This window comes from Salvia miltiorrhiza, chromosome 4 (assembly GCF_028751815.1).
Source record: "Salvia miltiorrhiza cultivar Shanhuang (shh) chromosome 4, IMPLAD_Smil_shh, whole genome shotgun sequence".
Lineage (NCBI taxonomy): Eukaryota > Viridiplantae > Streptophyta > Magnoliopsida > Lamiales > Lamiaceae > Salvia > Salvia miltiorrhiza.
Genome location: NC_080390.1, coordinates 23448207 through 23461601, shown reverse-complemented (window position 1 = coordinate 23461601; position 13395 = coordinate 23448207). Strand labels below are relative to the sequence as shown.

The window sequence follows — 13395 nt, the reverse complement described above, 5'->3', positions numbered from 1 at the left end:
CATAATCCTTGAAGTTTCTGTTTTAAATCCATAGTCGAGCGTGGCTTATCACCTCTTTTGAGAAGCAACCTTCCACTGATAGCGAACCTATACTCTTCAACACGAGTCTTGCAGAATTCCGAAGGCAAAGTCAGAACATACCCCTGATCAGAATTGTGAGCACGAAGAGCGGTGAAACGATGAGCAAAAACATCCGGCCTCTTAGCCTTCTTAGGGGCCGTGATCATGGCATACGAACCATGATTCCCCTCTGAAGAAGCATTGCCAACCGTAGTATTGCCACTCTCGTTCAAACCTACTGCTAGGTCGATAGATTTACCTCCATCCTGCCCTGTCACACCCCAATTCTTGAAGGAATAAATATAATCGAGGTGTGAATAATTCATAGAAATAAACAAGGGAAATACCTTGTTAAAACCCGAAATAGGATAGAAAGTCAGGCTAGGCCCCTTTGGATCACAAGTTTTGTTTCATGCTTCTGACAACCGACGTTCATTAACATAAAACTATAAATTTTAAATTGAAGCTCAAATGAAGTCATCTTAAGTTGAGAAAACAAAAGATGTATAAGAGTAATTGCTACAGCGGAAGTCTAACATAGGAATTTATCTCTAGCCTCAGCTCCGTCCCGTCAGCACCGGCCAGCCAACCTGAAAACATTTGAAAGTATTTTTGGGCTAAGTACTAATGTACTTAGTGGGCATGCATTTTCATAAATATTTCATATTTTTGTAAAGACAGTTTATCCAATCATACTTGACATGACTTAGAAGGTTTTAAATTAAAATAACTTCTAAGCATGTTAAAATAATTTCTTTCATTTGTGCGCACATGTCACACTCCCTTTCCGTTACTCGCTGTGATCCCGGACCTTTTAGCCACCGACGGATCCATTACTCCTGCTTTACTTGGACTGAGGGCGTAACCCAGCCAAGCTCCCATTTGGGACCCAATGCTCCGGAACACATCCCGTCGAGCACCCTTATAACGCCTCATACATGATTAGTGCCCGATGGAGATCAACCCACCAGGTCAGCTAATAGGTGTACACAATTCTCAAATAACGTGTTAGGTCAAGAGAGAACCTCGATCGATTCATTGTTGCGAGCCTTAAACGGAGCAGAGTGCACAAAATATTTTATTGGATAAACAGTTTTCATTACATTAAATAAACAATTTGCATTTCATTGAAACATTTAGAGCTTAATAACTCAATCATACTTTATACATTTGGAAAGTAAGCCCACCTGGATAGGCAAAGCCTGAAGATCATACACATATAAACCTGTCTTGGAAAAATAGCGCTAATCCTCCTGGTCATCACAAAGCCTACAAGAAATCTATTCTCAATAGATCTCCTTGAATTCTAATCTTAAGTCATGGTGTAGTGCTTAATATTCTATGATTCACTTAGCCGGGTTTTCAAAATTTAATGAATAAATAATTAAAAATATTTCTCTTGAGTTAAGAACACCAACAATATTCTTACTCGACTTTCTTTAATAATTGATTATAAATAACACCAATTTAAATCATGATGCAAATGCATAGCTCATTTCATACTTTAATAATGTAATAAGTAATTATTTGAAAATATGCACTTCATGATGCTAATAATATTATAATGCAAATCATCTTTAAAATAATTTAATCAAACTAATTATTAGTCTAATTAAATAAAATAGGGAAGCCATTTAAATAGATGAAATAGAGCTCATGCTTAAATAAATAATAGCCCATACCAATTAAAAGATGAGGCCCAATTCAATAAAATAGGAATGGCCCAGACTGAATAAAATAAATCGGGCCCAGCTAAATAAAATTAAAAATCGACCTAACAACTTAAGCCCATTCACTCTTTCCTTCTCCATTTTCCGGCCCAATAGCCAAAGCCCAACAATCCAGGCCCAAAACCCCAAACCCTATTACCTTTCTCCTCCCTCTCTTAATCACACGCACACACACATTCAGAACACACACAAAACAAACACACGCACACAGCACACAGCAGCTGCGCTGCAAGGCACCCCCCTTCGCCCTCTTCTCTCCTCCGGCGGTAGGCGTCGCCGGTCACCCCTCTCCCGACTCCCTCGACTTTATTTCACTCAAGGTTGCCCCCCCACACACAAACCAACACACGCCGCCCCTCTCTCGACGCCCCTCCTCTTCTCCCTCTCTCTCGGACTTCACGGCCGCGTACCACCATCCCCGGCGACGAGCGCCGCTCTGTCATCCTCACCATCACCCTCGACCCCTCCATTCTCTTTCCTTCCGGCGACTGCAGCAGCAAAAGCCGCCGCCGACCGGTGACTCCGACTCCCATCTCTCTCTCTCCTGGGTCTGATCGGCAGCAGCTGAGCCGCCGCCGACGCTCCTCCCTCTCCTCGGCTCAACTTTGGCCGATGGTACCGCCATCGCCGCCCTCAAATTCCCAGCGAGTAGCTGCCACCAAACTGCCACCACCGCCGCCGTCGTTCTCCGCTCAACCCTCCACCCAGACCAGCTCCGACCAGCCCAACTCCTTCTCTCCAACCGTGGCCGGGCAGCAGCGGCACAGCCGCCGTGCCCTGCCTCCCTCCACTGAACAGCCCCGCTGTCCAGCCGCCGTCCACCCCCATTTCATCTCTCTCCCTCTCATCTCACGCACACACCAACTATGAGCTCACGCCCAGACACCACCCCTCGTCCGCCTCCCTCCTTGGCAACGGCGAGGGCGCCGCCACCTCCCTCTCGCTCTGCTGCGCCGGACGGACAACAGCGATGAGCCGCCGCCGACCGCCGTATCACTCCCCAGACTCGGCTCACACACCCAACAAACATATAGCATTCTTCTTCTTCTCTTTTATTCATTTTCGATTTTAATCATTGTAAAACATTTGATATGTTTGCTTAAACACATATATGAGTTTGTATATATATATAAATGAATGTATGCTTATGTGTTTCTCTGTGAATGAACGAAAGGAAACATTACAATTTATAGAGTAGAATTTGGAAGTGAAACCTTTATAAGGATTTTGCTGTGTTGCTGAATCTCAGTGGATTGAGAGCTCTTGCATTTTGAGTTGCTTGCTAGCTATAGTTATTAGTGTGTGATGGAAGGAGGACTTTTGGCTGATGAGATAAAGAGTGAATCTCCTACTTCTTGCGAGAATGGGGTGAGTGAAATTGTGGAAGAGGTGGTGAATAATGAAATGTTGCTGCAAGGCTCAATTTATAGGCAAACTTAGCCGTAATAGTTGAAAACAATGGCAGTATTAGTTGAAAACAATGGCAATGGCAGTAACTTTTGACAATGATATTATTTGCCATAAATGCATGGAAATTGGCAAGAGCTGTGAACAGTAGCCTATATGATAACCCATTTGACCAACAGCAAGAATAGATTTGATGTCGTGTAGTTCAGTTTGGAGGGGAGTTGGTGGCTGCCAACTGCCAAGTGTGGCGAAAAGTTGAAAAAGCTAAATGTAGGAGCATGGCTCTTGATGGGAGTCTAAGTGAGGTGAGTGATGATTTGACAATTAAAACTATCTCATAAAAGAATTGTATCTGTAAAAATCTTTCGGGATTTGCTAATTAAAAACACCCAAATACTCAATAAATATGCAATGCAAAAGAATTTAAATGATTAAATTTACAAAGTTTTTTGTAAATCATTTTTGTTGGAATTAAAATAAACTCGTTTTTATTCACCAGCGTGAATCGTCTCATACTTCTAAGTTCAAAATTTACTCTAAATTTAGCTAGGGAAAAAGCGGGGCGTTACATCCCTCCCTCCTTACAAAAATTTCGTCCTCGAAATTGCATACTTGGGAAATCTAGTTTGGAGTGCTAGACATTTACTATCAGTGCACCTACATAGCTTGATGCTTATCACATTTTCTAATCGTGAAAATACTACTTCTCATGTCTCGAGAACTGTTGACAAATGAACTCATTCTAATCATACTATGCTTATCGTAATCAAAGAAGATCTTATTGGGACAACTATATAGTACTAGTTTATACATTGGGATGACTAAATTGACAATCACCGAGGTTATAGTCATGTGGGCTGGCCAGACCCAGCACAACGAATCACTCAGTCAAATGGGAACTTCGCCCCTAATCATGTCAACTTCTTATCTCTTATAAAGCTCTAAGTCAACTTCTAACTTAAAGCATTTACTTCTAAGTACTTCAATCATAAATCTTTGGTATCATATAGGTCCATTCTATGTCGTTCTAGCGGTGCTATCACGACTAACATTCGTAAAGCATTATTGGGTGGTTCTCAAACGATTTGTAAAAGAACTCATCATTCTAATCATATAGGCAGTGAACCTAAAATGATAACATAAAGCTTTCTCATCATTCATTCATACATACATACATAGACACCACGGTGCTTTAATACAACTACTGCGAACACGCCGCGACTTTGGCAGCACGCCGAGTTGTGGCTTTTTGACTCTTGAGTCCGGCCTTCACGCTTCACGCCTCCAGCCCTCCGGTGACCGGTGCTCTTCCCACAGGCCATCGGCGCTGGTGTTTTCCTCTCCAGCGCAGCTACTGCACAACACCGCTGCTGCGCAGTCCTCTGGAATGAACCAGCGTCACCTGCACAGCGCCGCCGAGAGCACGCCGCGTCCCCACCGCTCCTTTCCGCAGCTCGCGCCGGCCATCACCATCTCCGTCGATCGCTCCTCTCCCGTCGCCGCTCCAGTCCCGTCGCCTCTCCAGATCCATCCCCGCTTTCCTTTGGCAATTTGGCGATCTGAGACAGACCGTTGACGTCGATTGAGGCCGGCTAAAGACGGTGAGCTCTGGACCGGCTGTCAGCGTCTGGAGCCGCCGTTTGACGTCGCCGAGGCAACGCCACCGCCGGATCTGCTCATGCTTCGCTTGAGGTCGACGGATCTGACCTCCGGCAGCCCACTTCTCGACTGCCACTGCTGCCCGGAGTGAACGCCGGTGCTGCTGCTCTGTAGTTGGCGAGGGACGGCAGATCGGCTGCTCCCGTGCAGATAGTGTTCGACGATCATGTCCTCCGGCAATTTTCAGCAGTCCTCGATCGACAAGGGTGGTCTTAATCTGCCCCAAGTTTCGAACAACTTCATCAAAGCCTCTACTAACGTTGCTGGCCCAGTCTTACCAACCTCCAAGGATAACCCTTGTTTGCCGAGTGTTTCAGCGCAAAAGAATCAACAGCCGCTGCTTGGTTCTTCCTCTTCTACCGCGAAAGCTGTTGGAACGGTGTCCTCTTATGCTCATGTCACGGCCCCCCAAAGAGTCAGGAAGCCGGACTTACCGGCACATAAATTCCACGCGCTTCAACCCTTTGCTCAAGGAGGACATGGCGTGCTCAAAGTTCCTCGCGAAATCCAGAATTTTCAGGCGTCAAAATTCCAACACGCGCTTATTGGTCGTTTCATGATGAATAAAGGTGAAACACCTAGGATAACTAGAGAACTCAAGGCGGAATTACAATCGTTGTGGGCGATTAAATCTCCTTGGTTTCTCATGCCGATGGGAAGAGGATTCTATACTTTAAAGTTCATCGACAAGGAAGATAAAGCTACCGCTAAACGACATGTGATCTGGGATCTTCCTGCCGGTTCGATACGTCTTCGTGATTGGGTTCGCTATTTTAACCCCTATAAAGAATCGTCCTCCTTGGCTCAAGTTTGGGTGAGAGTCTATTACCTGCCGGTGGAGTTCTGGCATCCGGAGGTTCTTTCGGGCATAGGTCGATGGTTGGGACAACCTTTGAAGATTGATGGAACGTATATTGATGATGAAGTAGCTCACTTTGCTCGTATTTTAGTGGAAATTGATCTCTCTCAACCTCTCCCGGAATTCATGAAGATCGATGGAGGCGAGTATTTTTTTTAACATTGAATTCAGTTATGAATATATTCCTTTATATTGCACTATATGTAAGATAACTGGACACTCGCCGGACAAGTGTCGGCGAGGAAAAATAGGGAAAAATGTTGAACCTGAGGCGAAGATCATTAGAGGCCCGGAATGGCAGGCTGTTGTGGAGGCCAAGAGTAAGCAGCCTCTCGATGGAGAGGTGGCATCTGACTCAGAGTCGGAAGATGGAGCTAAGGAAGTGAGTGTTTCTGCGCACAAGGAGTTTACAGGGCCGGATCTTTTGGAAAATTTGTGTACCAGGAGCTCGGGGTCTAACCACAATCAACTGGGGTCCCAGGATGGCAACAGATTCGCAATCCTCGAAAATTCCTTGATTCAAGAGGATTTGGTGACTAACAAGCAGGATACCATTCTTAAGAACACAGCGGGGGACATCGACATGAACACTGCTTCGTCAAAAAATTATAATAATCAAGGAATGAGATCTCAACAGCAAGAGAAGGGTTGGGAATTTGCTGCCACTAAACATATTTCTCTGGAGCTTAGCATCAAACAGTTGGGAGATGCTACTGATAAGAGGGAATCTCAGCAGCCTCTTTCGGTGGAAATTTTCCCAAAAGAGATGGGGGGCGTCAATTTAATGACGGCAGATGGATCTATTTTGCAGGTTGATGGGGAACAAAGGATAGAACAGCAGTTGGGGGACGTATCGAAGAAGGTGTTAGCAGTTTCGCACAACGGTTCTCTTCAGGTGGAGCAAATGAACGAACCATGGGGTGAAGTTACGGAGAATGTGGCAGCAGGCTTGACTCAGGTTTCTCTTCAAGAGGAGAGACATGGGAGGGATCGCGACACCATTACTCAGAAGACTGCGCAGAGCACTCTTGCTCCTTTTTCGGCTGACCAAACAAGCAAGGAAAAGAAAATTCTAGCTTTAGAAAATGATATTAAAGTGGAGAGGTTAAAGAATGAGGTCTCAGGATCAAGCTTATCTAAACGTGGCAGAGGGCGTCCTCCCAAGAATGATCAGTATATGCGCAATCATAACAAGGCTCTTCATCTTCAGCAAGAAAGTATAAAAAATCGTCTTCGGAAGGCAGCTGATGATGGGCATCAACCAACTGAGTATATTGTTGATTATCAAGAGTCGGAGAGTTTGCAGGCTATGGACAACGTAGCAAACAAACGGTGGGATAAGGAAGCGGTGCTGGGAACTTCTCAGCCCAGAATCAATCAATAATTCTTATGAATTTTTTGGTTTGGAATGTCCGAGGCTTTTCGGACGAGTCTAAATCTCTTCTTAAGGAGCATTGTCGTTCCTTTTTGCCTTTACTTGTTGGCATTATTGAGCCAAAGAAAAGCCTTCAGAAAGTTCGCCAGAGCTATTGGAGATCGATTAATTTGGTGCCTCATCATCAAAATTGTCGACAGCCTCGGAGACCGAACATCTGGTTGCTCACTAATCCGGATGTTCAGACCACGATTCTGCTATCCTCGGATCAAGTCATTATTGCTGATTGTGTTTGGCAAACATACTTTTTTAGAGTTACTATTGTGCATGGTGCGAATGACCACGTTTCTCGACGTGCCTTGTGGACGGTGTTTATTGGCGACTTCAACGCCGTTAAGGGGGCCCATGAGCGACGTAGTTTGGCGGCGCCTTTGAGAAGTTCTTGCAGCGAGTTTTGCGACTTCATCGAGGCTTCGGATATGATTGAATCTCCTTCTTCTGGCATTCGGTTTACATGGTCTGGTCGGATTTTACTTCCTCGGCATGTGGAGTCTAGATTGGACAGGGCATTTTTTTCTCCTGGTTTTGCGAATTTGTGGGCTTCGATTAACACACATGCGCTCCCAAGGCTTACCTCTGATCACTCTCCCTTGATTTTCCAATGCAGCGATGAGATGAGTAAGGGGAGACGTTTCAAATTCTTGAATATGTGGACTTCTCACCCTAACTTTCTTGACCGAGTGGCGTCTTCTTGGGATGCTGCGACTGACGTTCGTTGTCCTATTTTTAAAATCATGTTCAAGCTCCGTCGTCTCAGAAATGACCTCAGGGCTTGGAATAAAGATGTTTTTGGGCAGGTGGATATGCAGATTAATTCGGAGCAAGTCTCGTTGCTCGACGTGCAGAACAGGATTTCTGACCAGGGTTACACGGACATTCTTTTTGAGGAGGAGGTCAGTCATCAAGCTCGGTTGTCTTCTTTCCTTTCCAGGAAGAACAGTCTTTTGCAACAAAAAAGTCGCGCGCACTGGCTTTCTGACGGAGACCGTAATACTTCTTTTTTCCATCGTGCTATTCGATTTCGAAAGCAAAGCCACAGGATTGAGCACTTGAAGATTGCCGATGTTGTCTCGTATGATAGGGGGAATATTCAGCAGCATATTATTGATTTCTTTTCATCTCTTTTTAAAGACGAAAGTCCCAGTAATGTGAATTGGGATATGCTGGAAGGTATTATTGATCAATTTGTCTCTGGGGATCAGAATGGGAAGCTCACGCATATACCTGATGATGAGGAGATTATGGCTGCGGTTTTTAGCTTGGATGCGAATAGCTCGCCAGGTCCGGATGGGTTTTCAGGGAAGTTTTTTCAGAGCTGTTGGACCATTATACGACTGGATATTCTTTCTGCGGTGCGTGCTTTCTTCCTTAATTCTTATCTGCCTGCAGGCTGCAATGCTAGCATCTTAATTTTGATCCCAAAAAAGGATGTGGTGGAGACGGTGGCTGATTTGAGACCTATCATTCTCTCAAATTTCTTCTTTAAAATTATTTCCAAAATCCTCGCTTCTAGATTGGGGGAAGTGGCGGCTGTTGGGGTGTCGCCAAACCAATTTGGGTTTATTGGAGGTCGTTCGATTCATGACTGCATCATGCTTGGCTCTGAAGGTTTTAGCTGCATGAATCGCACGGGCAAACGCTCGAATATGGCGTGCAAAGTGGATATTCGCAAAGCATTTGATACTATGCGCTGGGACTTTATTCTGAACGTGCTCAGGGTTAACGGTTTCCATGGAAAGTTCATTGAATGGATTTCCATTATCTTCAGTTCTGCCCGGATTTCCATTCTTTACAACGGGCAGTTGAGTGGCTACTTCGCTTGTTCCAGGGGAGTTAGGCAGGGTGATCCTCTCTCTCCTATTCTTTTTGGAATTGCTGAGGATGTTTTGAGTCACTTATTTCTCATTTGTGTGAATTCTCGTCACATTACTTCTATGGCTTTCAGCAGAAAGGCCTCTTTTCCTACTCATTTGCTTTATGCTGATGACATTTTGATTTTCTGTAAGGCGTCGATGAAAAACGCTCGCAAAATCAAAGAAATCTTGGATTTCTATGGTGATATTTCGGGACAAATTTGTAACCCTGCCAAGTCTCACGTTTTCTTCGGGAGGGGCGTTTCTTCCATGGTGAAGAATCGTGTGATTAGTGAGCTTGGCTTTGCGATGGGATCTTTGCCGGTTACCTATTTGGGAGTTCCGATTTTCTCTGGTCGCATGCGTGCTTCTTACTTGATTGGTATTTATGATAAGATTGTCAATAAGTTTTCAAGTTGGAAGGGGCTACACTTATCTATGGCTGGCAGAATTTGCTTGGTTCGTTCTGTGATTCAAAGTTCGGTAACGCACTCTATGATGATATATAGATGGCCTAAATCCCTCATCTATAAACTGGATAGGAAGTGCCGCAACTTTATTTGGTCGGGACATGTGGACAAAAAGCCTTCGTGCCCGGTGAGCTGGTCTAGGGTTTGCGCTTCTCGGTCGGAGGGTGGCCTCGGGGTTAGGTCTTTCTCGGCTATGAATAGAAGCTTCTTGATGAAGATGGCCTGGAAGCTTGTGCAAGGGCGAGACTTCGCCCCTTCGATCATGGCGACTCGCTACTTGTCGAATTTTGGCTATGCCAAGATGTTCTTGGCTTCTTCGCCATTCTGGACTGGCGTGAGGGAGCATGTCAACTCATTGGTGATGAATTCTTATTCCTATATTGGCACTGGAGAACACATTTATTTCTGGCATGACGAATGGCTGGGTTACAAGTTGGCGGACAAGCTTCATATTCCGCCTTTTATGAGAGACTTTCTGCAGCAAGCTGTGAGTGATTACTTCTATGATGGTGTTTGGCATTTCACTCCGGATTTTATTATTCAGTTTCCTGATATTGTGGTGGATATTCTGTTGCTTCCAATTGGGGAAGAGAGTGACACTCGCTTCTGGAAACCTTCTGTTAGTGGAGAGGTTTCGGCCTCTCTTGCCTATGTTTCGCAGTCTCCGCATTTTCCCAAAGTTCTTTGGGGAACTTGGATTTGGGAGCGTTTTATTCCTGACAGAAGATCTCTTATCACATGGCGGATTCTGCATTTGAAGATGCCGACTCTGGATGGTCTAATCAAAAGGGGCATGCATGGCCCCAACAGATGTGTGATGTGTGGGTTAGCTGAGGAGTCTATTGACCACTTGTTCTGGAATTGCAATGTTATTCGGCAGACTTGGGGGGTTTTCTTTGATTGGTTTTCCAAGTCGCACATTCTGGACTGCTTGGATATTCATAGCATGTTGGCTGCTGCATGGAACACGGATTTCAGTCCGTTGGTTCGGTACTACTGGAAAGCTGGGGTCATTAATTTTATTTGGAAAATTTGGGATTCCCGCAATCAAGTGACTTTTAATGACGCCAGTTTCCACCCAAATTTAATTCTTGGGTTCCTGAAAGTTGCGTTTAAGGAGATGGATTCAAATTTCCCTAAGCTTGGGCGTTCTCATAACTCTTGGCAGGATTATTTGACGCTTAGGCGAATTGGGGTTTCGATGCGCGCTGTTCCGCCCCCTTTGATGATTGAGGTTCACTGGTGGCCACCGGCAGGGCAGTGGATAAAAGTAAATACGGACGGTTCGGCGCTCGGGAAACCTGGAAGCATTGCCGCGGGCGGTGTATTCCGTGATAACTGGGGTGCGGTTCGCGGTTGTTTTCACTTTAAAGGGGGTTCGGGGTTCGCTTTTGAAGCGCAGCTTTTCGCAATCATTCATGCCGTTCGAATTGCGAATTCTCGTGGGTGGCACTGGCTTTGGATTGAAGCAGACTCGTCTTATGTTGTCCAGCTTCTGCATTCTCGTTCTCTGAAAGTTCCTTGGCGTTTTCTTTCGCTATGGAAACAGACTTTAAATTGGCTTTCAAATTTTCGACTTCAGATTTCGCATATTTTTAGAGAAGGAAATAATGTGGCGGATATTATGGCTAATCATGCCCGGATCGAAGGGTGGTGGCCCTTTGCTATTGAGGATATTAAGATTGCGGTGTCTTTAGATATGGCTACTCATAGTCGCGTTCGTATGAAGAATTGATGACATGGGGCTGTTTAGGAATGGTCTCTTGGAGTGGTTGATGCTCGGTTGGGGTGTTTTCGATCTTCGTTTGGTTGGGTTTACTCAGCGACGGCGTCTAACCGGCTAAGGTCCAACTATTTTTTATTTTTATTGGATGATGGCGACAACGTCTCACCGGCCATCATCTTTTTTGCTTTGCGAGTTCTTGTTTCGATTGTGACTAGTTTGAGCCGGGATTGTTTTGGGACGATGGTTAGGCCGGAGTTTCAGATACTTTCCTTTCCGCTCTTCTGGTCGTGGTCTTTGTCTTTTGACGAAAACTCTTTTTCCTTTTCTGGTTTTTCCCACGGGGTTTTCCATGAAAAGGTTTTTATGAGGCTCGGCCCTTAGTCTGCTTTTTTGTGCTTTCAAGGGTTCCTTTGTTATTTTTTCTTTTTCCCATTTTTAATAAAATCGCATTTTAATAACATACATACATACATACATATATTTTCTTTCTTTGAAATTTTGAGTCATATGGACATTAAATGTCCATTTCATGAAAAACTTTGCTTATGCCGGAAAGATTCAAGGAATCTAACTCGACCATACATACATACATACATTGATTCGTTAAGGGCTCGGGTTGTCCCAAACACGAAATACATTCATTGAGTCGTTATGGGTTCGGGTAGTCCCAAACACGACAAAAAACATTCACATAACATCATAAACATAAGGCGCACATTTTCTTGAAAATTTTCATAACTTTGAATACATATATATATTTTTGAAATTATTATCGTACCTTAGTTGCGGCAGTGTGACGGCGAGCTGAGGGCTTCTGACATTCTTAGAAGTCTAGAGATACTATTCTAGACTCGACATCAAAAAGCTTATGGTTATCAGAGACATGAAAGAAAACTTATGCTCTGATACCATTCTGTCACACCCCAATTCTTGAAGGAATAAATATAATCGAGGTGTGAATAATTCATAGAAATAAACAAGGGAAATACCTTGTTAAAACCCGAAATAGGATAGAAAGTCAGGCTAGGCCCCTTTGGATCACAAGTTTTGTTTCATGCTTCTGACAACCGACGTTCATTAACATAAAACTATAAATTTTAAATTGAAGCTCAAATGAAGTCATCTTAAGTTGAGAAAACAAAAGATGTATAAGAGTAATTGCTACAGCGGAAGTCTAACATAGGAATTTATCTCTAGCCTCAGCTCCGTCCCGTCAGCACCGGCCAGCCAACCTGAAAACATTTGAAAGTATTTTTGGGCTAAGTACTAATGTACTTAGTGGGCATGCATTTTCATAAATATTTCATATTTTTGTAAAGACAGTTTATCCAATCATACTTGACATGACTTAGAAGGTTTTAAATTAAAATAACTTCTAAGCATGTTAAAATAATTTCTTTCATTTGTGCGCACATGTCACACTCCCTTTCCGTTACTCGCTGTGATCCCAGACCTTTTAGTCACCGACGGATCCATTACTCCTGCTTTACTTGGACTGAGGGCGTAACCCAGCCAAGCTCCCATTTGGGACCCAATGCTCCGGAACACATCCCGTCGAGCACCCTTATAACGCCTCATACATGATTAGTGCCCGATGGAGATCAACCCACCAGGTCAGCTAATAGGTGTACACAATTCTCAAATAACGTGTTAGGTCAAGAGAGAACCTCGATCGATTCATTGTTGCGAGCCTTAAACGGAGCAGAGTGCACAAAATATTTTATTGGATAAACAGTTTGCATTTCATTAAATAAACAATTTGCAATTCGTTGAAACATTTAGAGCTTAATAACTCAATCATACTTTATACATTTGGAAAGTAAGCCCACCTGGATAGGCAAAGCCTGAAGATCATACACATATAAACCTGTCTTGGAAAAATAGCGCTAATCCTCCTGGTCATCACAAAGCCTACATGAAATCTATTCTCAATAGGTCTCCTTGAATTCTAATCTTAAGTCATGGTGTAGTGCTTAATATTCTATGGTTCACTTAGCCGGGTTTTCAAAATTTAATGAATAAATAATTAAAAATATTTCTCTTGAGTTAAGAACACCAACAATATTCTTACTCGACTTTCTTTAATAATTGATTATAAATAACACCAATTTAAATCATGATGCAAATGCATAGCTCATTTCATACTTTAATAATGTAATAAGTAATTATTTGAAAATATGCACTTCATGATGCTAA

General features: G+C 43.7%; 1 protein-coding gene and 2 long non-coding RNA genes across 3 annotated transcripts; 1 reads left to right on the top strand and 2 right to left on the bottom strand.

The window, feature by feature from the left end:
* Window positions 1-357: 357 nt before the first annotated feature.
* Window positions 358-1331, bottom strand: LOC131019473 (uncharacterized). The gene is made up of 2 exons (XR_009100269.1): window positions 1248-1331; window positions 358-650 (listed from the first exon to the last, which is right to left on the bottom strand). It is a non-coding gene; the product is annotated as an uncharacterized LOC131019473 (long non-coding RNA).
* A 5773-nt stretch (window positions 1332-7104) lies between these two features.
* Window positions 7105-11208, top strand: LOC131023172 (uncharacterized). The gene has a single exon (XM_057952717.1). It carries the CDS (start codon window positions 7105-7107, stop codon window positions 11206-11208), a length of 4104 nt encoding a protein of 1367 aa, XP_057808700.1.
* A 930-nt stretch (window positions 11209-12138) lies between these two features.
* Window positions 12139-13112, bottom strand: LOC131019472 (uncharacterized). The gene is made up of 2 exons (XR_009100267.1): window positions 13029-13112; window positions 12139-12431 (listed from the first exon to the last, which is right to left on the bottom strand). It is a non-coding gene; the product is annotated as an uncharacterized LOC131019472 (long non-coding RNA).
* Window positions 13113-13395: the final 283 nt, after the last annotated feature.